The 22,941-nt window shown below is 47.4% G+C and overlaps 2 protein-coding genes across 2 annotated transcripts; one reads left to right on the forward strand and one right to left on the reverse strand.

Moving 5' to 3' along the window:
* Positions 1 to 148: 148 nt before the first annotated feature.
* gckr (glucokinase (hexokinase 4) regulator) lies at positions 149 to 6,623 on the forward strand. Its single transcript, XM_071513964.1, has 18 exons — positions 149 to 319; positions 411 to 479; positions 566 to 634; positions 922 to 995; positions 1,393 to 1,459; positions 1,586 to 1,639; positions 1,864 to 1,958; positions 2,145 to 2,250; positions 2,481 to 2,599; positions 3,754 to 3,852; positions 4,053 to 4,150; positions 4,701 to 4,777; positions 5,123 to 5,219; positions 5,437 to 5,543; positions 5,648 to 5,725; positions 5,933 to 6,076; positions 6,171 to 6,305; positions 6,510 to 6,623. Exons 1-18 carry the CDS (start codon positions 149 to 151, stop codon positions 6,621 to 6,623), a joined length of 1,773 nt encoding a protein of 590 aa, XP_071370065.1.
* Positions 6,624 to 7,441: 818 nt separating this feature from the next.
* rp1l1a (rp1 like 1a) lies at positions 7,442 to 22,762 on the reverse strand. The gene is made up of 13 exons (XM_071513965.1): positions 22,529 to 22,762; positions 21,490 to 21,882; positions 20,638 to 20,902; positions 17,986 to 20,347; positions 17,593 to 17,910; positions 16,473 to 17,028; positions 16,205 to 16,391; positions 14,913 to 16,111; positions 14,763 to 14,837; positions 13,306 to 14,280; positions 11,759 to 13,099; positions 10,406 to 10,679; positions 7,442 to 7,473 (listed from the first exon to the last, which is right to left on the reverse strand). Exons 1-13 carry the CDS (start codon positions 22,760 to 22,762, stop codon positions 7,442 to 7,444), a joined length of 8,211 nt encoding a protein of 2,736 aa, XP_071370066.1.
* Between the last annotated feature and the right edge of the window lie 179 nt (positions 22,763 to 22,941).

Genomic DNA, 22,941 nt, shown 5'->3' on the forward strand with positions numbered 1-22,941 from the left:
TTTCTTCATAATTCAATAGCTGGACGTCATAAAAAGCCAATCTATAAAATCTATTAAGAAACTAATGAGAATAAATCAAATAGAATACATTGAAACTGGTAGGGAAGAAGTGTTTCATCATTTCTTTACATTTTTTCAAACTCCTATAATGTTTGATGTTGGTCAGTCTCCAGATTATGAGCCGGGGCTTCCTGTTTCGGAGAAGTCCAACCCCCTGACGCGTGACATCGACCGAGCCTCGGCCAATCGCATCGTCCGGCTGTTAGAGGCCTGTGACGCCCAGGTGTTTCAGGAGGAGGAGACGGGAAGCACCTACCAGGTGAGGTCAGAGGTCAACGTGTGAGGCAGTGAAAATGTTTGGGGTTTTTTTGGAATTATTGAATTTTATTATAAACGTTTGTCATTTGCAGAAGCTTTTCAGTGACGCTGTGGTGAAAACTATGATGGAGGTCGCTAAGAGGGTGGAGCTCATTCTCAAGGTATCTCTCTCTCTCTCTCTCTCTCTCTCTCTCTCTCCCTCTCTCTCTGCCCTGTGGTGACAGTTTGTCTCGTGTTTGGTCAACAGGACCCAGAGGAGAGCCTGGTGGTACTGAGTGGTTGTGGGACTTCCGGTCGACTGGCTTTCCTCATCGCGGTAAAAGCGGCACTGAAATGCTCTCAGCATTGTTTCGCCTGCTGCACACTAGGAATAAAGAAGCAGCACTTTTCAATGGCAGCTTACTGTGACCGCAGACAATGCCCATCTGAACAAAATTATTCTTGAATGCAATATTGAATAACCTTGATTTGTTTGTGTGAAGAGTTTGGTTCCAAAACCATTGACAGTACAATATCTCTCTCTCTCTCTCTCTCTGTGTGTGTGTGTGTGTGTGTGTGTGTGTGTGTGTGTGTGTGTGTGTGTGTGTGTGTTGTGTTGTATAGTCAGGCTTCAACAGAGCTCTGAGGCAGCTGAAGCAGAGTCCGGTCTATTCGTACATCATCGCTGGAGGAGACCGGTGTGTTAGGGCTATTCTGATCAGTGATCAGTGATTAGTTTCAGTTGATACTAACTTGATACTAACTTTAAATGGGACCATCGCTACATCTTTGGCTGATAATAATGGGTGACATTGTTTGCAAGGATCACATCAGGAATCATTTTTGAAGATGCAAAAAAAATCTCATCAATTATTTCATTTCACTTGACTATTTTGTCTTTTACTTGAATAGTTTTCTACTCTTATTCTGACTTGAGTAATATTGGACTGAAGTAACTCCACTTCAAATATTTCAAATGCAAAGAAGTACATTCCAATGTATTTATATGTTTCAATTTAAATGTGATATTTTCTTTCTTTCTTTCTTCCTTTCTTCCTTTCTTCCTTTCTTTCTTTCTTTCTTTCTTTCCTTCAGAGCACTGTTCTCCTCCCAGGAAGCTCCTGAAGACGACCCCAAACTGGGCATGCTCAGTCTGGAGAAGGTCAGGGATATGATGGAAAGTGTGTGTGTGTGTGTAGATACAGTGTAAATGCTGGAATTCTGAATAAAAGTATAGTATGTGACACATTAGCATCTGTAACCAGTGCTTGTTTCTGATGCCCTGCAGCTCTGTGAGGGGAAGAGGCGGGTCTTGTTCATCGGCATTTCCTGCGGCCTGTCTGTACGTCCCTCTCTGATTGGTCAGAATCTGAATTCTGTGTGGGAAGAGAAGTTTGTCTTCTCACTTGTGATTCAGGAAGCTGAACTTTTTCTTACTCTAAATTTAGTGTATTCTGAAGTTGGTCAGTACTTATGTGTGTTTCTCTCTCTCTCTCTCTCTCTCTCTCTCTCTCTCTGTGTGTGTGTGTGTGTGTGTGTGTGTGTGTGTGATCTCTGGTGCTGTAGGCTCCATTTGTGGCAGGACAGCTTGATCTCTGCCTGCAGCACCCTGAGGTCTACACTCCTGTACTGGTTGGCTTCAACCCTGCTTTTCAGGCCAGGTGTGTGTGTGTGTGTGTGTGTGCACGGCTCTTCGTTATTCCAATAATAAGTTATGAAATTATATAACGTTTAAGAAATAACTTGAACTAAGGGGTAAGTTAGGATGAAATTTCCATCATCATTTCATCTTAACAACAAAAATAACAAGTTAAAGTGTGTGTGTGTGTGTGTGTGTGTGTGTGTAGGGATGAGCCCATGCCAGGCTGCACCTTCACTTTTCGCAGTGTGGTTGAAAGGATGCAGGAACTCGCCACAAGTCAAACGGCTTTCATCCTCAACCCAGCAGTCGGGGTAAGAAACTCCACTTGCACTCATTACTGTAGCTGCTACTGACATGAATCACAGCTACTGACATGCACTGCTGACTACTGACATGAATTGCTGTGGACTACTGTAACAGCATCCAGGAAGGCGGTTGGTACATTTTCTGGTCGAAATGTGTCAGCTGTAGAATGAAATGAAAGTCAGCCTCCCATTCATTGTGTGTGTGTGTGTGTGTGTGTGTGTGTGTGTGTGTACAGCCTGAGGCCATCAGCGGCTCCTCCAGGATGAAGGGAGGCAGCGCTACTAAGATCCTGCTGGAGGTCGTCCTGTCCGCCGCCCACGCCTCCGCCTACACACACACACCCGTCACATACAAGTAAGCGTGTCAGCATGAGAAATCAACACAGGCTTCTTCTGCCTCAGTCTCTATCATCAATACAAATCACCATTAAGAATCTAGCTTTATAAAACCCACCGGCTCACCTAATTGTCTTTTAATTACCACACTTATGTGTACTCAGGGAACTGTGTTCAGTCAGAAGAAGAATAGCTTCATCAGAGCATCAAACACATGATAGCTGGCAGAGCTTTTGTGATGCTTATGAATAAATTACAGATCAGTGTGGGCGGTGCTGGGCAATTAGAACCAATTACATCTTGACCAAAACACAGCAAAATATCAGCAGCAACAGCAGTAGAAAGCACACAGAGGTGACAATGAAGTAAACATGATAATGTAAAGTGGATGAATAGAGCATGTACATAGCAAATAAACAAGTAGGACAATGTTCAATTCCATTTTCACATTACTATGAATCTATATGTTTGTTTCTGATCTGTATGTATTTCTGTACATTCATAGGAATCAGTATCTCTGGACACTTTTTCTGCACATATTCTACCTTTATCTCTAAATTTGCTCTGATAATGATAGTGATCATGAGAACACACAACAATGCACATGTACATTGTACTTTTCTGTACATATGGTTCATGCACATAACCAAATCTGCTCGTTCTGTACATGATCTACAGCAGTAATTTGAATATATTTGATATATGCTGTAATTTTACATATTGTTTTTTCTTATACTCCCACTTTTGCTCTGATTTATTATATATTGCATACACATTATTGTTCGAATTTATTTTGAACTGCACTTAGCATACTAAACAAAGGTGAACAAACTGCTTCCAGTCTTCTTGTTGCGCAACAGTGTTTTCATCATGTGTAGCAGACCTCAAGAGGTCATTGCACAGTGAGAGTTTTTGATGGTATATGCTAAAACTGATTCATGATTTATGCTTTATGAGCAATAATTTCCATGTGTCCAAATGTTTTTGTGCAGCCTGAAATGAAGTGTTGAAGTATGAAGTAGTTTGGCTTCACGGTCATTTTGCCATTTCATATCCCAAGTAATCAGAGTATGAACATGTCACAGTGCAAATACCTCTGTCCCCTGTATACCAGAGAAGTTTTAAATGAAACCCCTTATTAAATATATGCTGTGTGTGTGGTCTTTCCAACAGGGGCGTCCTGCAGCACATGAGAACATATAAGAAGACTGTGGACATCACTTATGCTCAGAGTGAGGAGATTACAGCACTGGTGGAGGCAGCAGGACAAAGGTGGAACATCCTTTCTTACTGCTACACACTCACACACACCTAGACACACACAAGCATGAATGCCGATATCTCCAGCAGTGTTTACCCCCCCAGAATTTTTTATCTTATCAGGGTGTAAAAGCCTCTGAAGCAGCATTTAGACCACCATGGGACACTAGAACAGTCTGTTGACCTTTCCACCCTGTTTGTATGTGTTCCAGCTTGCGGTGCGGGAGGCGTGTGTGTTACCTGGGCTGGGGCTCGCTGGCTGTCCTGGGACTCATCGATGCCAGCGAGTGCGACCCCACTTTCGGAGCAGGTGAGGAGGAAGGGAGGAATGAATATGCAGCATAACGGCATGGGGACCTTTACACCTGGATCAGATTGTGTTCACATAGTGGGAAAACGTATCAAATCCATCTAAGATGCATGGAAGATTCTCAGGATAATCCCATTTATTTTTGGATAATGGACAGTGAACAAGCAAAATCAGGTGTTTATTGTCAATATCAAATATTATTTTAATGTGTATACCAGAGACACATTTTTAAAAAAGATTATTCTTTATGGCATTTCTGCTTTAAAGATCATTTTTATGGTATTTACATCCACAGCCAAGAGAGAGGAGGAAGACGTGACAAACTTTTGCCAACTGAGCCATCAAAATTCCCAAATACATACATATTCATATTTATATTTCTAAATGATCAAGAATAAGACAATGAATGTTTCAGTCTCATTTCCATTCTGGTCTTTAATGGTGTTTTGGTGGTCGGTTTTTCGGTCCAGTGAACTTTTTAACTGCGCAGACTTAGAATTGTAATGTGTGTGTGTGTGTGTGTGTGTATGTGTGTGTGTGTGTGTGTCAGACTATGAGGATGTCCGAGGCTTCATCAGTGGAGGCTACAGAGAGCTGAACAACACTGAAGGCCCCCTGACTTCACTGGTATGTATGCGTGCTCAAAAGCTGGGGAGCAACTCTCATTATTAAAGGAAAACTACACTCAATTTTCAATTAACATCTGTTAACAATAAAGGACAATCTAATTTGGATTTATGAACATGTAATACTAGACAGCAGAGAATCAATGCTCTGGTCTAAAATGTCTTAAAATGTGATTAGAGGTCTGTAAAAGTGTTTTGTTAACTCTTAAAAAGTCACACACTTCCTAATAATTTTTTTAGTAGGTGTCTCCATTTTCAAATAGAGAGTATCTTATTAAATGAAATTCTTCAGACTCTTCTGTCTCTTCTGAAATACAAAAATTCAGATTTGTCTTTTTTTCCAAAGGGTCCCGAGTTCTGCCTCGCCCACGAAGACTTTGAGCGTCTGGTTCTGCCCTCCCTCAACCACCAAGACACTGTTCTGCTCATCTACACACACTCCGGTGAGAAACACACACACATACACACACACACACACACACACACACACATACATCCGTAGACACCATGTGAATCATTTTCTAACTTCCTATTTCCTAACAGTGGGCCCGCAGGCAGTGGGCTTACAATTGAATATCATCATGTATTTCTGGTTCAGAGATGTTAAAAATGAAAACAAGAACAAAAAAATAAAATAAATAAATAAAACCTTCTCCATAGATGATGTGACTGAAGTGGAGAAGCTGGCACGCAAAGTGAGGGAAAAGTCTTCCAACCTCCATGCCGTCTATCATGGGGTTGATGGAGGAACTGCAGCTGTACGACAAGTTGGTTGACATTCAATCAGTGTGTGTGTGTGTGTGTGTGTGTGTGTGTGTATGTGTGTGTGTGTCAGCTTTAATGAACCACATGTGTCCATGTATTCTCGTAGGACGACATCAGTGAGCTGTGTTCATCAGCGCTAAAAATCACTTGGCCGTCACCTGCTTCAGGGAGCTCGCTACGCATGGTACGACACACACACACACACACACACACACACACACACACACACACACACACACACACACCGATTCAATGACTCACCGGAGCGTGATAAATTACTGTTTTGCCTCATTCACTCTTTTCTTTGAACCTCTCTCTCTCCCCTTCTCTCTCTCTCTCTCTCTCTCTCTCTCTCTCTCTCTCTCTCCCTCCCTCTCTCTCTCTCTCTCAGCAGTGGGAGCTGTCCACTAAGCTGGTGCTGAACGCGGTGAGCACCGGAGCTCACGTCTTAAAGGGGAAGATCTACCAGAACCACATGATGGACCTCCAGGTCACCAACAGCAAACTGTACCGCCGAGCCACACGCTTACTGCAGGTACACACACACACTCACACACACACACACACACACACACACACACACATAGGTAGATATAGATATAGATATAACACTCAAACTGCATCAACAGAAGCTGTCCGGGAGTCCCGAGGCTCGGTGCGAGGAGGCGCTGCTGAAGGCCGTCCACCGATTGGACGAGCTGCCGGCGGCCATCGCTTCCTCTGACATCATCACACACACTCATACCGCCAGCAGCAGGAGCAAGGTAGAGGAGGGGGGGGGGGGAGGGGGGAGAGGTGAATGGAAGCAGAGAAGAACTGGATTCTCTCTCTCCTTTTCTCAGTTCACTGACTTGATATACTGTATATATGATGTAGTTAATGATGAAGTATGTATATGATGTAGTATAGGATGTATATGATGTGAAAACATACACAGTAGTATGTATTCTCTCTCTCTCTCTCTGCAGGTGGTCCCTCTCGCTTTGGTCTGCTTGCTGATTGGCTGCTCTCTCTCGGAGGCGGAGTCTCACTTGCAGCGACGACCAATAGTACGGGACGCTGTGGAGGCATGCCTGACGTAACCGACACAGCTGTGACGTCATCGACCCGAGAGGAGATGGGAACAGGCGGGAGTCCTGTTCCCATACGCACACACACATACACACACGCTCAGTGCATTTGTGTATTCAATAAGTAATATGATAATGTGATACTTTATTGATTCCTGCAGAGGTCAGGGTCTGTAGCTGGTAGGGATTCAGTGGTCGTAATTCCTAATTATACTGAGTGTAATATGACAATTGAATGGCTCTAAAATAAAAAAATAAAATCTCATTATTTAGAAACAGAAGGTGCACAGAAAGTCTTATTCTGTAGTTCTGACATGGACTACTAATTGAAAATGATCCCACTATAGAGTTGAAGATGAAATCGATGCAGACGATTACACTGTTATGATCTCTATATGGGATCTATATGAATTTTCTCACATTAAGACGCCTTCCAAGTTGAGGCCTAAAATGCAGTACCGCATTAGGTCACTGGGGGGCAGACCTGACACTGCTGAAACACCTCAACACCAACCACCACACTGTAATAACCTGCAAATGTATCTGTCATGGTTTTTAACAGCAGCTTATACCAGACCTGGACCAGATAGTGTTTGAAAATGTGTTCTACTTGTAATTGTGGCCTATTAAGGTGTCATGAGACAACACAATGAGTACCAGAGTCAGGCAATTATAGTAGAAGTCAGTTTTGTATAGTTTTTTGTGATGAACAGCTTAAACTATTTCAACTGGCCTAAACCCCATCCACCCAAGTTTAACATACTGATAGCAGACCCAGATGTGGTTTATACTGATGTCCTGGATCCTTTAAAGCTACTGAATGATGAACTTCAGATCCTGATTTTACTCTGACATGTACAGTATATATTGCATTTGTTTAATATAAAGTGCTGCAAAATTGTGATGCTTGGATGTTTCACTGACATTTTCGATCTGCGTTCTGTAACAGTTTTCTGGAGGTAAAGGCTCTGCCATATTGGTCTGTGTGATGTAAGTCAACCTCAATCCCTCTGCGGCTCAACGCACACACACACAGACACACACACACACACACACACACACACACACACGCACAAACTCACAGGTACCGGATTAGTGTGACGTGTGAGTGTATCTTGAGAGCAACTGAGCAGCTTTGAAGCTACCTCTAGGGCAGAGCGAAACCTGGTTCCTGGTTTAAAAAAAAAACAGCCCAGTAAAGTGAAGAAGTTCACATCGGACCTGGCTCAAATTGCATTTGTAAATGTTTGCTTTGTTTTAACATCCTCGGAGTGCCAGGTGGGTGGTGTTTGCCTCATAGAGACCAATAAAATGGCGGCCAGAAAGTCCAGACCATTTAAAAGTCAGACTAGATTTTGTCTGTAGTAGTAAGTAAAAAGGATAAAACAGAAACTTTCACCAAACCAAATGCATTCTTCATGTTTACTGTGATGGATTCTCTCGTTCTGTGGAAGTTGTTTTCAAACTGTATGAGAATGAATGGAAGCGAATGGCTTACTCTAATGTTAGCCCACTTTAGAGCACACGGGTGTGAAATGCCACTTAGCCCAGGATAAAAGCCCCATTGGCTTAGGGCCAAATAGGTTATAGAACACAGTTAACCCTGGATAAAGGACTAATTTACATAGAAACATTACATAGTCACCATAACATCATAACAGACAGTTGCATAATAAGAGGTGTTTAAAATGTCATGTATATCCATCATGTATTTAGCTGGCATTTTGATAACCACATGGGAATCGCCGTCATGTACATTCATTTTATTCGTATCAACATTATTACATTCATATATTCATTGGAAACTTTACACGGTTTGCTCTAGGTACATGGTGTTCACTTGGTGATGTCATACACTGATGGACAGCCAAACAGACCAATAGCAGCATAGGCATAGGCACACCCACCCCTCGGTATCTCACACAGGCTTTTTCAAAACTAAGCCTGGGAGATGAAAACATGTTTTGCCTTGTTCACACTGACCTGTGCTAGAATCTCACTGCTCTAGTAGCTTAGTTGGGGACCCAGACTACTGAATACTCCTTGAATACCTAACCTGGTGAAAAAATCTTAAATAAAACGAAATCTTCCAGCATTTTGAAGAATATTGTCACTCCATCCCAGCTTGTTCGACAGATGAGGGCCTTTACCCCGACTGCCATCCTCCCTCCCTCTCTCCGTCTATCTACCCTCATATAACCATGGATACAGTAAGGCATTAGTAACACGCTTCCGCAGATTCTCCGACACACACACACACACACACACACACATACACACACGCTTATGCAAGCCCCGTCTGAATCCAGAACATGTAACACCTAAGCAAAGCTCTAAATTGCTGTGGAAGTTTCACAACAAATTATTCTGAAATTTAGACTCTAGTGTCCTTGTATTTATATGTGGATCCACAGATACCACAGATATGCATCAATATCACTTTTTTGTGGCAAGTGCATTGTGCTCTGATTACATTAGCATTTTTATAGATAATGAGGTACAGTTACTGAAAAGAACAGAGTAATCAAAAAAAGATAAGAGGTTACCCAGAAGCCTGTTTGAATGGAAAATACACTGAGTACAGATCTTGAATTAATGATTAATAATGGTGTTAGATGATACAATAAGGCTACTCAACATGCAATTTGGAATAAATGGAATAAATTCTATGTTTTACTTCATTTTCCATCAGTGTCAGAGGAGAAAGTAATCCAAAAGCGACAATTAGATTACATCACTGAGCTTGAATATCGCAGAGGTTTACTCTACAGACCACAGATCTAAGCAGGTTATGGAATAATCTGTAACAGATTACATTTGGAAAGCGACCTGCCCCGCCCCTACTGTGCATCCAGCGCCACAGCAAGCCTGGGTGTCCAGATCCCTGAGAATCCAGCATGGATGTATTGAGACACACCCACAAAAACACACACAGCTGAATCGATACATAGCGATACATTGGTTTTGTCAAACTACCAGTCAACTAACATCGAACGTCTCTTGGAGGTACATGGTATATTTATGGCTATATGATATCATTCATTAACCCTGTGGTTCACTGTATACATAATCGAGTTGTTGTTCAGGTGTTTGAAAATGTGATTGTTTTTTTCAAAAATATAACACCTTGTTCATAAGCACACAAATACAGTACAGAAATAGACATATCCCTTGAAAATAGATGTGCATAAATACAATTTTGCTTCTAAAAATATACAAATAACAATTACAAATACACTGTATGTTTAATCGTTTGTTATGTGATAAAATGTTTCAAGTTTCAGGTTCAGGCTTTCTAACATTTCCCCCTGTCACAGTGTTGTGATAGCAGTCCTCTCTGAACAGACTCCTCCTATACCAGATCTAGAGTTATAAAGTGCTTTTAGTGTTTCAGTCTTTTGTTTTTGGTCAGGATTACAGTTCATTGGCCTAAATACTTCTACTTGTGTTGTTGTGAAAAGAGCAAGGGTTTATGGGAGTTGTAGTCCTCTCGCTTCCGCAACCGTGGATTTGGATGTCAGTGCTGTAAGCGGCAGTCTGTGACCTTACGCTCCTCAAGTCTGCATGTTCACACCATAACAATAGGAATGTTTCGAGTCTTTTAGTGTTTCTTGTGCGAGTTTAGAGCTCCGAGTCGCCCAGTTCCACGTCGCTCTCTTTGGGTTTGCGTCGTTTGACCCTGGCCGGCGAGCGGCTCCTCCTCTGGCCCTTCCCGGCAACCCCCTCCCCAGTGGATACGGTTTCCTGGACCACGACAGGGGTTACGAGGTGCGGGGGCGAAGCCGCGTGGACGGCCTCCATGGAGCCGGGCTGCGACTCCACGGAGGTCCTGGTGTACTGGTGCGGGAGAGCGCTTTCGTCCCCTTTGTTTTTCTCTCCGTCTTCCTCCTCCTCCTCCTCAGGCTTGAACTCCTCCACGGGATCTTCGACAACCTCGTCTCCTGCGGTCCCGGCTCCTCCCTCGCGCCCCGACTCGTCCACGCTGGTGTCGCTCGGACGCTTGCTGTCGGTGTCCGAGTCTTCGCCATCTGCCTCCTCTCCCTCGGTCACGCAGACAGCCGGAGTCGCCTAAGGGTTAGACAAGATAACGGGAAATAATCTTTGAACACATGCATGTTGTCTTGAGTGGGATGAGCAGTACAGAATGCGTCCAGTATAACGTATGACAGCCTGGTAAATTAAAGGCTCAAATGTCTTTCACAAAGCAGTTGGTGAGTGACAATAACAGCAGACTGCCATCAGTGGAAGATCTCTGTTGTTGCCAAACCAAACAGATTTGTTCAGTCTGCCTAATTGGATAGCAAGATTAGCTTTTCCCACAGGCTTAGAGTTAGGGGGGGGGGAGGCTGCAGTAGGTCAGATTCCTCTTTAAACTAGGAGCTAACCTCATGGTCATGTTCAAATACTGTGATGTTTTTAGAATAGGTGATGCTAAAATAGGTATTTAGGAAGTTATTTGCATTGATGTCGGAAAGCTGTTTAAAAATAGTCACTTGTCTCTTCATCTGTCCTGTCAAATGTTAATACAAAAAACATCTAAAGAGTTTTGTTCCAAAATGAGATCCACTATTTGGTGAAAATAGATAAAAAATCTTACAAAATTCTGACTTGAATGTAGAACTTAATATGGAAAACAAGTTCAGTAGTTTCATGTTGGCAGAACATAGTTAAACTTGCTTAACATGGAATAATACTAAATGAATCATGTAAAGGAAGGGAGATGAGGGGAACAAAAAAAAAAAACATGGACCTACAGAACATTTGGATAGTGATATGTAATGGTAGATTTTACCAAAGATAATATGTTCGAATGTGACATTATGTCATCATGCTATATTGTGTGTCCCATTCCCAGTGCATTCATGTCACTCATCACAGAATCACATTCAAATTCAACAGCAAGAAAATATAGCTGTTGAAATACTAGTAAATCTGACCTGCCCTCATGAACATTAATATTTTAATTACAAAAAACTTATTATGATATTCATTCATTTCCTAACCTATGAAACATTTCATCACATCATAAATTCAGGTTATCTTAACACATAGCCTTCTCCTGTTTATTCCTTAGAGGAATTACTGATTGTAAAAAAAAGTAAAAAAAAAAGGAATGTTTTTCACAGCCAATCACAGTTCGTCTTTACCTGTGGCGAGGCTGTTCCCTCCTCTGACGCCTCCCCTCCCCTCTCCTCCGTCTCTCCTCCCTTTTTGTCTTCATCTGAGTCACCCTCTCCGGAGCCGTCCTCCCCGTCGTCTTCGTCCTCTGCCTCCGCCGAAGCGCTGACGTTCCCCGCCGCGGACTCCTCCGCCGGCGTCGACTCTTCCTCGTTCGCCTCGCTTTTTGCACCCTCCGTTTCCCCTCCCTCCGTCTCCCCTCCCTCCGTCTCCCCTCCCTCCGTCTCCCCTCCCTCCGTCTCCCCGGACGCCTCGTCGCCTCCACTTTCCCTCCCCGTCGTTTCTCCTTCTTCCTGCTCGACCCCTCCCTCCTCCTCCTCTCCCTCTCCACTTTCTCCTTCACCTCCGGTTTCCCCGTTTATCTCTTCCTCCTCTTCCTCCCCCGTTCCCGTCTCTCCCTCGTTCCCCGTGTCATCTTCCGCCTCTCCTTCGTCCTCCGCGTTGTCCCCCTCCTCCCCCGCGGTCTCCCCCTCCTCTGCTCTCTCTGCATCATCCGCTGTTCCCTCCTCACCTGTGTTCTCACTAGTTTTCTCACCCTCCTCCTCGTCGCCTTCCGCCGTTTCCCCCTCTTCCCCCTCCTCTCCCTCCTCTCCCTCCTCTGCCTCGTCGCTCTCCTCCTCATCCCCGGCGGCCTGGCATGTGCATTCGGCCTCCACCTCTTCCTCCCCCTCTCCATTTTCGAACGCCTCCTCTTCTCCAGCTTCCTCGCCACCCGTTTCACCCTCCTCCTGTGCCTCATTCCCCTCATCGTTTTCCGTCTCTCCTTCATCTTCCTCTTTCTCCTCATTCCCCTCTTCAGTGGCTACCTCCTCTATGACCTCTTCCTCCTCTTCTCCCTTTCCCCCCCCTTCCATCTCTTCTACTGTCTCTCCTTCTGCTGTCTCACCCCCCTCCTCCTCCTTTCTTTCCGCCTCCTCGTCTGCCTCGGGGATCGTCTCCTCTAAAACGACGTCAGCTTTGATATCCTCTTTGGTCTCCTCCTCCTCCTCTTCCTCCTGCACCACCTCTAAATTTCTCCCCTCCTCGTCCACAACGGCGCTGTCGCCCTTCGGCTCCGCGGGCTCCGGCGCCGCGGCAGGCTTGGGTACCGGGCCTTTCTTCAGCTGGAGTATCTTCAGAAGGTCAAACTCCATCATCACCGGCGCCTCGGCTGCCGCGGGGTTCATTTTGAGGGGGCGGGCGGCCATTTTCTTGCGCACGCAGGCATCGCACGGGCAGTACTCGTCCTCGCTGCGCTGGTCGCTGAAGTCGCCCGTCATCTCCCCGTCGCTGAGGGAGTCGCCGGTCTTCACCGATTGGTTCTTCATCACCTGCGAAAACAAATTGAGCATTGTTTAGCATCCGTTCCAGTTAAAATACCACGTTAGATGAAAAAGGACAAAACGTAACATCAAAAAGACAATAAGATGAAAGATGAATGTGTGTCTTGCTCTTCCTGATGTTTGTCCTGTATCATTCTGTTTTATGGTTGATTGTTGATCAGGTAGATCTAGTAGATCTAATCTAGATCTGTTACCTTCAACATCCGGCGCCTCCTCTCGGTCATGGTGGACTCCCTGGAGAGGTTCCCTCCCTGCGGCGGCCTCGGCAGCCTCCCCACCCTCCCGGCTCGACCCTGGATCTTCCTCAGCTCGCGCTCTATGCTGCTCTGGATTCGCCGGCTCACCTCGTCCTTCAGCTCGGAGATCATCGTGTCCAGGAGGACGTTGTCGTCCAGGTCCCAGCGGACTTTGAACTCTGCCATGGCGTTGGTGTAGTGGTTCATGAACTGCTTCTCCAGTTTCTTCAAGAGGTGCAGGACCCACACGGGATCGGGGTCTTGGGACTGTTTTTTGGTCAGCGGCGCTCGCTGGACGGTCGGAGGCGTGCCGGAGCTGGAGTCCTCCAGCGTCTCTCGCTCGTTGTCTGTGGGGGATTTGGAGCTGTCGTTGGCGGAGCTCTTGTCCGATGAAGAGGGGGCCTCGCTGGCTTTGGGGCTGTCCAGAGATGGAAGGATCTCTTCACCCGGCGTGGGTTCCTCTGCTGCGAGGCTCGGCTCTTTACGGGTCCCATCGACCTCAGCTTTCTCTGTGGATGGCTCCAGCAGTTCAGGGTTTGATTGTGCCTCTGCTGCATGTCCTTCCTCCCCCTCTCCAGCATCCCCCTCCGCTCCCTCTTCCTCATGCACATATGCTGTCGGTTTTGGCAGTGTTTCTCCTCCTTCATTCCCATTGTCCTTGCCCGATCCACCGGAGCCACTGCTCATATCCACCCCGGATGAGGACCTTGGTGGGGTGACCTGGTCTTTGCGAGCATCGTTGGCCCCCTTGTCCTTGGGTTCAGTGAGCCACAGGGATTGAAGGATGCCCATGATTTCGTTGTAGCGCTGGTTGCCGTCCTTCTGTTGGGAAAGGTCAGGGGTCACTGCAGGCTCGATGAGCTGGAGCTGTGCCAGGCAGTCCAACAGTCCCTTGGCTGATGTGCTCAGTCTGCGACCATACACTGCAGACACCTGCAGAGGAACCACAGCAAGGGAGAGGGGAATACTCATGATCTACATATTGCATACATACATGGTTTAATCGGTGAAGAACACCAAATAACGTAGCTGCATGCATGTATAAATTTTATTTTATATCCATGTATATTTGAGAGAGCTGTGAATCTACTGTAAATCAGTGACATTTATGACTCTATATAAATCGGTGATACCCCTTTAAAATGTATTATTTATCATGTTTAAAATATGTATGTATTGATAATGTTATGTACTGTACGTTTATCTAGCTTATGTTTAGCTACATATTTTTTATCCTTGTGACACAAAAAAGACAACCATGACCTTGATAACTAATAATATAACATAAGACAAATAGTGATAAGATATGACATATGATCTGATAGATAGATAGACTTAAAATTACAGATAAATAATTATTTTGGTTATAATAATTATCATATAAAGGTATTATAATCATAAAATCATTGACTTACCTCAGGTAGGCTGTGGCATCGCCCTAGAGCAGGGCTCAGAAGAACTTTCATCACTGCTACTGAAGAATGGCAGTCCTTGGGCAGAGATTCACCGCTCAGCAACAGACTGGTGGGGCGAGAGGAAGTGCATTCTGCAGCAGGTGGAGCTACTTCTGACTTCTCCTCCTCCTCCGCACCTTCACCTTCAGCTTCCTCCTCTTTCTCCTCTTCCTGCTCTTCAACCTCAGCCTTCTCTGCCGTCTCCTCCTCCTCCCCTTTCTCATCTTCAGGATTATCCTCTCCCTTTGTTACCGCCTCTCCAGGTTCCTCTTCCGCCTCCTTCTTCTGCTCTTCTTCGCCTTCGTTCAGCTCGTCCCCAAGCGTGAGCATGCAGCTGTTCGCCGGAATGCTCCGCAGCCAATCGCTGACAACCTCACTAGGGGACGCGTTGGGCAGACAGGCAGGTGTCAGTTCCAGCTCCTCCGCCTGCTCCTTCTGGTGCCTGTGTCTATGGCACCTCCCGCTCTTCGCACTCTGGGTCTTGTGGCTGGCGGCGCTGCCCTTTGACTGTCGGCTGGGGGGACGCGCTGCAGCCATGGTCTCCCTCAGCAGGTCGGCCGCAGACAGCGAGCGAGACAGAGCGCTCTCACTAGACGTCTCCATTCTAATGCATGGGTTGGAGCTGTGTAAGGGACAGGGGCTCGAGGATTCTTTAGGCGTTGCTCCCGTTTGAGAATTGGATGTTTTGACAGATTGGACGCTGCCGCTGTCGCTCGCTGCGTTGGATTTGACCTTGTGACTTTTGACCTCTCCCTTACCCTCCTTTGAAGCTTTCAGTTTTGAGCCTGTGCGAGCTGAAGCTGCCGACTCTGGCCTGAGGCAGCTAGGGCTCTTGGAGCAGACACTGGTCACCTTCTCATCTGCGATATCTTCTTTCCCTTTGACCTGCTTTTCCAGTTCCTTGTTTGCTGAATCTCCCTCAAGTACTGTCGCAGGATTGGCAGGTTTAGGGCTGGCACTCATGGGGGATTTGCTCCGAACTTTAGCGCTTGATGATGACGACATACTTGCGTTGCTGCGGGCTCTTGCAGTTGAAACAGACTTCACGCTTCCTGGTTTGAGGTCATTTCTTGTTTTGGATGGGCTGGCAATAGCTTCTAGCTGTTTAGGCTTACTAGCTGGCTTTGGAGCTGCTGCTTTAACACCACCATTAGAGGCAGACTTATGAGACCTACTGCTTTTAACTGAGGAATTGCTTTTGGCTGAAGAAAGCAATTCCTCACCCTCTTCATCTCCTCCAGGTGTTTCAATAGTCGGGATATCGACTGGTAGAGGATTGGGAGACAAAGTGCTTTTCCTGCCATTACAGTTGGACTTTTGAGACTCTGTCCTGTCGGGGACACTGGGAGTCGCTGTCTTGGCTCTGCCCTTACTCTGTGAATGAGCAGTGTGGTGTGTGTGAGACGAGAGGTGGGACTTGCCGCTGTCTGAATCGGGTGTTTCCTGCTCTTGGTCCTCTGGCAACCCAAGAGAGACGGACCCGGATGAGGCACGACTCAGCGGACGCTCATTGCCTCCCGATTCTCTCTTTGACTTTTCGGACGTGGACGACGGGATGCTGGTTTCCCCCTCAGAAGCCTCTTTCTCCTCCTCACTTTTAAGGTCTTTCTCCTCCTCGTTCTCCTCCTTTTTCTCCACCTCCTTATCCTCCTCCTCTTCTTCTTTCTTCACCTTTTGAAGGGCTGGAGAAACTCCACAGCGACACTTGGACCTGTTAGACTTCGCAGAGGCTGTGGAGTGAACCGACAGGGCGCTGGGCCCTCTTGACTCTCCGTCACCTGGTCCAGGCAGCAACTGTTGAGCTGGAGGTTTGGACGAGCGTGATGCCCTTGGCGAGCGGGACCGCGGGGAGCTTATCTTGGCGGGGGAGAGAGTTTCACCAGACTGAGACACAGCGCCGTTTGATGGTTTGGCTTTCACGGTGGAGGCGGTTTTGGAAGATACAGTGCTAGGTGCACCCTCCTCCGCTACTTCTTCCTCTTTATCTGCGTCGACCGTTTCAATGACAGGGATAGACATGGCGCTTGCTGCCCTCTCCTCTGTCGCCTCTTCCCCTTCCTCATCAACCCCTTCTGGTGTTTTCATGGCGACAACATCTGCCGTGTTAGGAGTAGGTGACACTGCTTTGGCACTCCTATTACAATTTGACTTGTGAGAAATGCTGGACTTCACTGATTTCACAGACATGGCACTAGCCACCCGCTCGTCTTTGGCTGGAGAGGCCACTCTTGAGTTACAATTTGATTTGTGAGATTTTGCAGACATAGCTGATTTACCAGACAAAGCACTGGCAGCCCTCTCCTCACTTGTATCCCCCTCCTCTGCTTTTTCTCCCTCCTCGGAATTGTCTCCCGCTCCTGTTTTGCCATTACAGACGGATTTATGAGACTTGCTTGATCTGACGGATGCTATCGATTTAGAGGACATGGCACTGGCTGCTCTCTCTTCATTTTCATCACTTCCCTCTGTTTTCTCTCCCACCTCCTCCCCGTCTGCCCCACCCTCATCTCCTCCAGTTTTACTGTTTGGGGACACAGCTCGAGCGCTGCCATTGCAGCTGGATTTATGCGACTTTGTAGATTTTGCAGAAACTTCAGATTTGATTGATTTAGCAGATATTGCACTTGCTGGCCTCTCCTGTGCTTGCTCCCCCTCCTCCTCCTTTTCCATTTCCACTGCCTCCTCAACCACATTTGAGCTCGAAGATGCAGCTCTCACACTGCCATCACAGTTAGACCTGCATGATTTTGCAGACTTAACAGACATGTTAGATTTAGCTGATTTGACAGACATTGCACTAGCTGACCTCTCTTCTCCATCCTCTGCAGCTTCTGACCTGGGAGAAAGTGACCTTTCCGAAGCTTTGGTGTACTTATGGGATTTATTAGACTTGGCTGACACATTGGATTTAGCTGACATGGCACTCGCCGCTCGCTCCTCCGTCTCCTTTTCCTCCTCTTTTTGTTCTTCATCACTACCTGATGTGACTATGACTGGGGGACCTGGAGACACTGCTTTTGCACATTCACTACAAGTAGACTTGTGACATGTGTTGGACTTTGCTGATACATTCGATTTAACTGATTTAGCAGACAAGACGCTATCAGGTCTTACTTCCTCTCTCTGTTCCTCTTCTTCTCTGGTCTCAGCTGTGGTCTTCCGGGACACTGTGGATGCACGAGACTTGCGAGACTTAGCAGAAGCATTAGACGTAACAGAAAGGGCACTAGAGGCTCTTTTGTTTGTGTCAGCCTCTTCCTCAGCTGTATTGTCAGCTGGAGAGGCAACCCCCGTACTTGAATGACAGCCGGACTTGTGAGACTTGTCGGACTTAACTGAAGCACTGGTCTTTACCGAAGTGTCAGATTTAGCAGACAAGGCACTCGCTGCTCTCTCTATATCACCTGTATCACTGCAGTTGGACTTGTGAGATTTACTAGACTTAGCGGAAACATTAGATGTAGCTGATCTGACTGACAGCACACTAGCGGCTCTTTCCGGTGGCCTTTCAGCAGCAGTTGAGTCTTCAGCAATTTCAGACCTTGGACTAACTGCCCGCTCTGAAGCTTTGGTCGACTTATGGGAATTATTGGACTTGGCCGACATGGCGCTAGGGCTTCTCTCCTCCTCTATTTCAGCTGAGGCACCAGTGCTGCCATTACAGACGTGAGATCTGCTGGACCTGTGGCTTGTGGCTGAGGTGGCACTTGGTGCCCTCTCTTCCTCCTCTCCTGCTGGTTCAGTTAAAGGTTCTTCTGCAGATGTGGGAGAGTGAGAGCGCTTCAATTGGTTGGAAGCTCTAGACATGGCACTAGCTGCTCTGTCCTCTAGGACATTGGACATTGCAGAGAAGCGCCCATGGTGGGTGAGGTTGGACTTGTTGGATCGTGTTGACTCGGCTGAACTGTCTGAGCCGTCTGACATACCGCTGGGTGCCCGCTCATCTTCACTACCATCATTGGCATTATTTTGGTTTGAGAGAGAAGAGGCAGGCTTTGGAGTGGCAGGATGGGAATGATGGGACCTCTCTGAGGCTCTACTGCTGGATTCCTTTGCCCTGTGGTCAGGTGTGGCTGAGGCACAAGAATCAGGGGTGGTCCCACGCTTGCAGCCCCCACAATGAGGACATGCGCTGGATGCCCTTGACTGACCAGAGCCCGCTGAGAGCCCCCTATGATTGGACAAACCACTAGCTACCCTCTCCTCCACCTCCTCATTCTCATCATCTGCTGCCCCCTCTTCCTCCAAATTTGGGTTTCTGGTCTTGGTGGACCTGCGAGAGGCTCGGCTTGTTTTGGACCTGGAGCTGGTAGCTCGATCCATCTCATCTGCTCCAATCATTGAATGTGGGGTGGCTACTCCACAGTGACAGGAAGAGGCTGCAGATACTGCCCTGCTTCCCTTCTCTCCCCCATCCTCAGACTGGGAGGTTTGCTTCCTGCGTTTGGTAGAGTGGATGGAACAGGCCGAGACATTGCTTGGTGGTCGGGCAGTCTGGTGAGTTTGGGAGGTTGGGAGTGGTGATGGCTCATTGCTATGGCAGCATTGTGAGGCGCTAGGTGGCAGGTCATCCTCGTCATCCGGGTCCTCTTGCAGCGCCTGCAGGACATGTGAAGAGCTGCTGACTGCAGACAGCGGACGCTCCTCCCCCTCCGACATCATCAGCTCATCATGGAGTCTCATACATTTGCTGGCCCCTCCCTCGCTCCTGTCATCCTCAACTGACTTCCTGCTGCGAGGGCTCAGGTTGCTGTCCGTGGCCGTGACTCCACTGCGGCTGCAGCACCGGCTGATCTTGCACACCTCCACGTGGGTGTCTCCATCCTGCTCCACCTCCACTCTGCGCTGAACCTCCTCCGTCACACACATCTCTTCCTGGACCACCTGGCCCTGCTCCGAACAAGAGGCTCCTCCGCAGTTGGAAAGCCTCGCCTGGCGGCGCACCACCCTCCGGGAATGACAGGAGGAGGAGGAGCTGGAGGAGTGGGTGTGTCTTGCCACAGTGTGGCTGTGTCTGGATGCGTGCGGGGGAGGAGCTGCAGGCTGTTTGTGGCAGTGTGCGGGGTTCTCCCACAGGTCGTAATGCTGCTCCTGTCTCTGGTAGCAGCAGGGGCAGCGGTTCTCCAGGGCGCGCTGCAGATGCCGGTTGGCATAATCGGCACCCTCTGGGTCGAAGGAGGTGGAGTCAGGGTCAGAGCAGCTCTCTGATTGGCCCTGCTGCAGGTAATGGGGCTGGGCCTGGCTCAGGGGGCAGCAGTCGTTCGTCAGAGATGGGGATTTTTTGATCTGCGTGGACCACTGCAGGGCCTCGTCATTTTGGAGGCGGAAGCGCACCCTCATCTCTACTGAGAGGCTGCCATCTTTGTTGACCAGGACACGCTTTTCAATGTCGTCGTTCATAATGGCTGCCCTGCCCTGGGAGTGGGAGCAGGTGCTGAGGCCGTTGGGGTACGACTTCTCCGAAGACAGAGAGAAACGGGTGGAGGGGTTTGAGGAATCGGAGCGCGGGTGGATGATGCTCTTCTTGGTTTGCAGGCCAAAGTTCACTGAAAGGAGAGAGAGAAAAGCAAAGAGTGTACAGAAAATTTAATAATACTTCTTACTGTGATGCGGATGTAAACACATACGTGCATGCACACATGCAACTCTTGCAACAAAACAAATTTCTCTTTTTAGCTTTTCTTACTGGATTATCATTTATTTCAGGTCTATGGTGATGTTGATGTTTGTGTATCATGTGCTCACTCAAATACTGTACCTATGTACAAAGACCTTGCTCACACTATACAATTTGCCATTATTTTTCTTTACACTTAATGAGTCCCAGACAACCTACCGTTTTTCTTGCTCTCATGGCCTTCACTATACTCGCTGGCTCTGGAGCGAGCTCCATGAGGGGGGGACCTTCCTCCTTGAGTAGCTGGAGACCGCGCCCCGTTCCCTGGGGTCCTGGGGCCCAGACCGGGGGACCTGCTGCCCAGACCAGGCAGCTTCTCCTCTGAGCTCTTCCTGATGAAGTCTAACAGCAACGGACTGAAGGCCTCCCGACCCACACACACCAACACACCAGGACACGTCATCAAGCTCTGCACGCTGTCAATCTAGAAATAAACACACACACACGTCAGGATTTTCATCTACAGAGCTCATCATCTGCAATACAAAAGGCTGTAGACAATCCAATTACTGACATATACAGACAACCACTGATGCATGGTACATGATAAACTCCTCAAACTGCTACACATTCAACAAGTTCTAGGTGCTCAGGTGGAGGTCAGGGGGTTATGCATGATTGGAGTGAGTTGACTTGAGTTGACTTGAATTGAGCTATGTTGACTTTAAAAACTTTACTACTTCCTGGTATGTGGATGTACAGCGCACCACTCTGCAGTTGGTTGTTTGACTTCTACAGTGCTGCCTGGTGTATGAGCGCATATTGTATTTGCATTATGCAGTTCTCTGAGGGCTTTGTACCGCCTAAACAGCGCATACTGAAATTTCCCTAAGCAGTGCACATTGCAAAAAGTGTTACACATGAACAAACAAACGCACGCAAGCAAGCAAACACAGAGCCTGGGTCCTCCTGAGTACATAAGTGTATTTGAATCCTGTAATTGGAAGGATATGGGCTTACATGGTATATGTATATGCACAGTATATACGCACACACAGACATGCACATTACCTTGCGCCCCTCCACAGTGTAGAGCTTGCGGACGTGGAACTGCATCACCTCGGAGATCTCGTCCAGGAAGGCCCTGAGGCTCCTGGTGGACCTCCTGCTCAGCACCACGCTCCTCCTCAGCCCCGGCTCGCTGTTCTTCACCAGCAGGATCCGCCGCTGCCTATAAGGCAAGTGGCCGGGCGGGGCCGCGGACGAGGCGTCGGGCGGCTGGGGCCTCCGGGTGTGATGGTGCCAGATGGCCGGCCGCTTGCCGGCTAGCTCCATGTTGATCGGCTTAGCGTGGCGCCGGTCGGAGCAGAGGTAGCAGCCTCCGTCCTGGAGCTGCTCCAGGTGTTTGATGCTGTGGGTGCCGCGGGGGGTGGTCACGTTCCGCACGCCAAACGGCAGGGGCACCTGTATGTGTACGAACGCACGCACACACACACACACACACACAGAACAAGCGATTCATGTATGCACAAGTGCACACAAAAGCACTTTCTGGATGACAGAATTTTCAATTGCTGTGTGATCAATGGCTCACAATATCCATTATTGTATAAATCACTCTAAACAGTTTCAACATTATCAGAAGTGGCCAGGAACTGTACTGGTCATACAACTGTTAACAGCTGAACTTAATAACACTAGTATCTTGTAATGCTACATTACATTGTGTGGCTGCAAATGAGACTTATAGTCAGTCAGTCAGTGGCAAAATAATACATTTCTTCAATTCTAAGCTGCCCTTAATCACCGCATTTGAAAACACTGAGATGGCATTTTGGAATTGTAATAAAATCAAAGAGGAGCCAATGAAAAGTAATTTCGACTGGAATCTTTCCCAAGGGAAGGGAGAGGAATATATCTGAGGACAGGTTAAGATTTAAGGAGCTGCTCATGTAGCAGTTACTGTCACCTAGAGCTCCCCTGGTGATAGTAATGCCATACAGAGTGAGCTGGGGAAAAGCATTGCAGTGCATCTGCATCTATACCGACTGCTTCAAAAGAAACCTCTAGTAAAGTGTCAGATCAGAGCTGTGAAGCCTGTCCCACTGACCTTTTGGGAAAGGTCGTCCAGCAGGGCGTCGAAGCATTTGAAGCTGCGTTTGTGGATGGCCATCCTGACGCCCCCGAACTGGCTGTCGCCACTTTTGTAGAAGGTGATCCGCTTGGCCGGGGCGGCCGTGGTCACATGGACGAGGCGCGAGGTGGGAGGGGGCGGCGGGGGAAGGGGCGAGTCATATTTATACGGGGGCCGGGGGTCCCACAGCCCTACCTGGGCCGAATACATGCTGCCCTCTCACACACACCTGAGGGGTACACACACACAAAACACACACATATTTTAGACCAGCCTTCAATCCTAAAGAAGCAGAATGGCAAAGCACTTAAAAGTACCGGCAAAGGTCACATTAAGCCTTTTGCACACAAACACACACACATACACACACACACACACACACACAGGGC

This window comes from Centroberyx affinis, unplaced genomic scaffold (genome assembly GCF_046629955.1).
Source record: "Centroberyx affinis isolate AG114_WGS23_722 - 3 ecotype Tasmania unplaced genomic scaffold, CSIRO-AGI_Caff_v1 ptg007778l_1, whole genome shotgun sequence".
Taxonomy (NCBI): Eukaryota; Metazoa; Chordata; class Actinopteri; order Beryciformes; family Berycidae; genus Centroberyx; species Centroberyx affinis.

Coding starts and splice junctions, on each gene's coding strand:
- gckr (XM_071513964.1), top strand. CDS start 149: ATGTTTGATGTTGGTCAGTCTCCAGATTATGAGCCGGGGCTTCCTGTT. Junction 4,151..4,700: donor CGACCCCACTTTCGGAGCAG/GTGAGGAGGAAG, acceptor TGTGTGTGTCAG/ACTATGAGGATGTCCGAGGC. Junction 6,306..6,509: donor CCGCCAGCAGCAGGAGCAAG/GTAGAGGAGGGG, acceptor CTCTCTCTGCAG/GTGGTCCCTCTCGCTTTGGT.
- rp1l1a (XM_071513965.1), bottom strand. CDS start 22,762: ATGTATTCGGCCCAGGTAGGGCTGTGGGACCCCCGGCCCCCGTATAAA. Junction 20,348..20,637: donor CCATGAGAGCAAGAAAAACG/GTAGGTTGTCTG, acceptor CTCTCCTTTCAG/TGAACTTTGGCCTGCAAACC. Junction 13,100..13,305: donor GGAGGCGCCGGATGTTGAAG/GTAACAGATCTA, acceptor TTGTTTTCGCAG/GTGATGAAGAACCAATCGGT.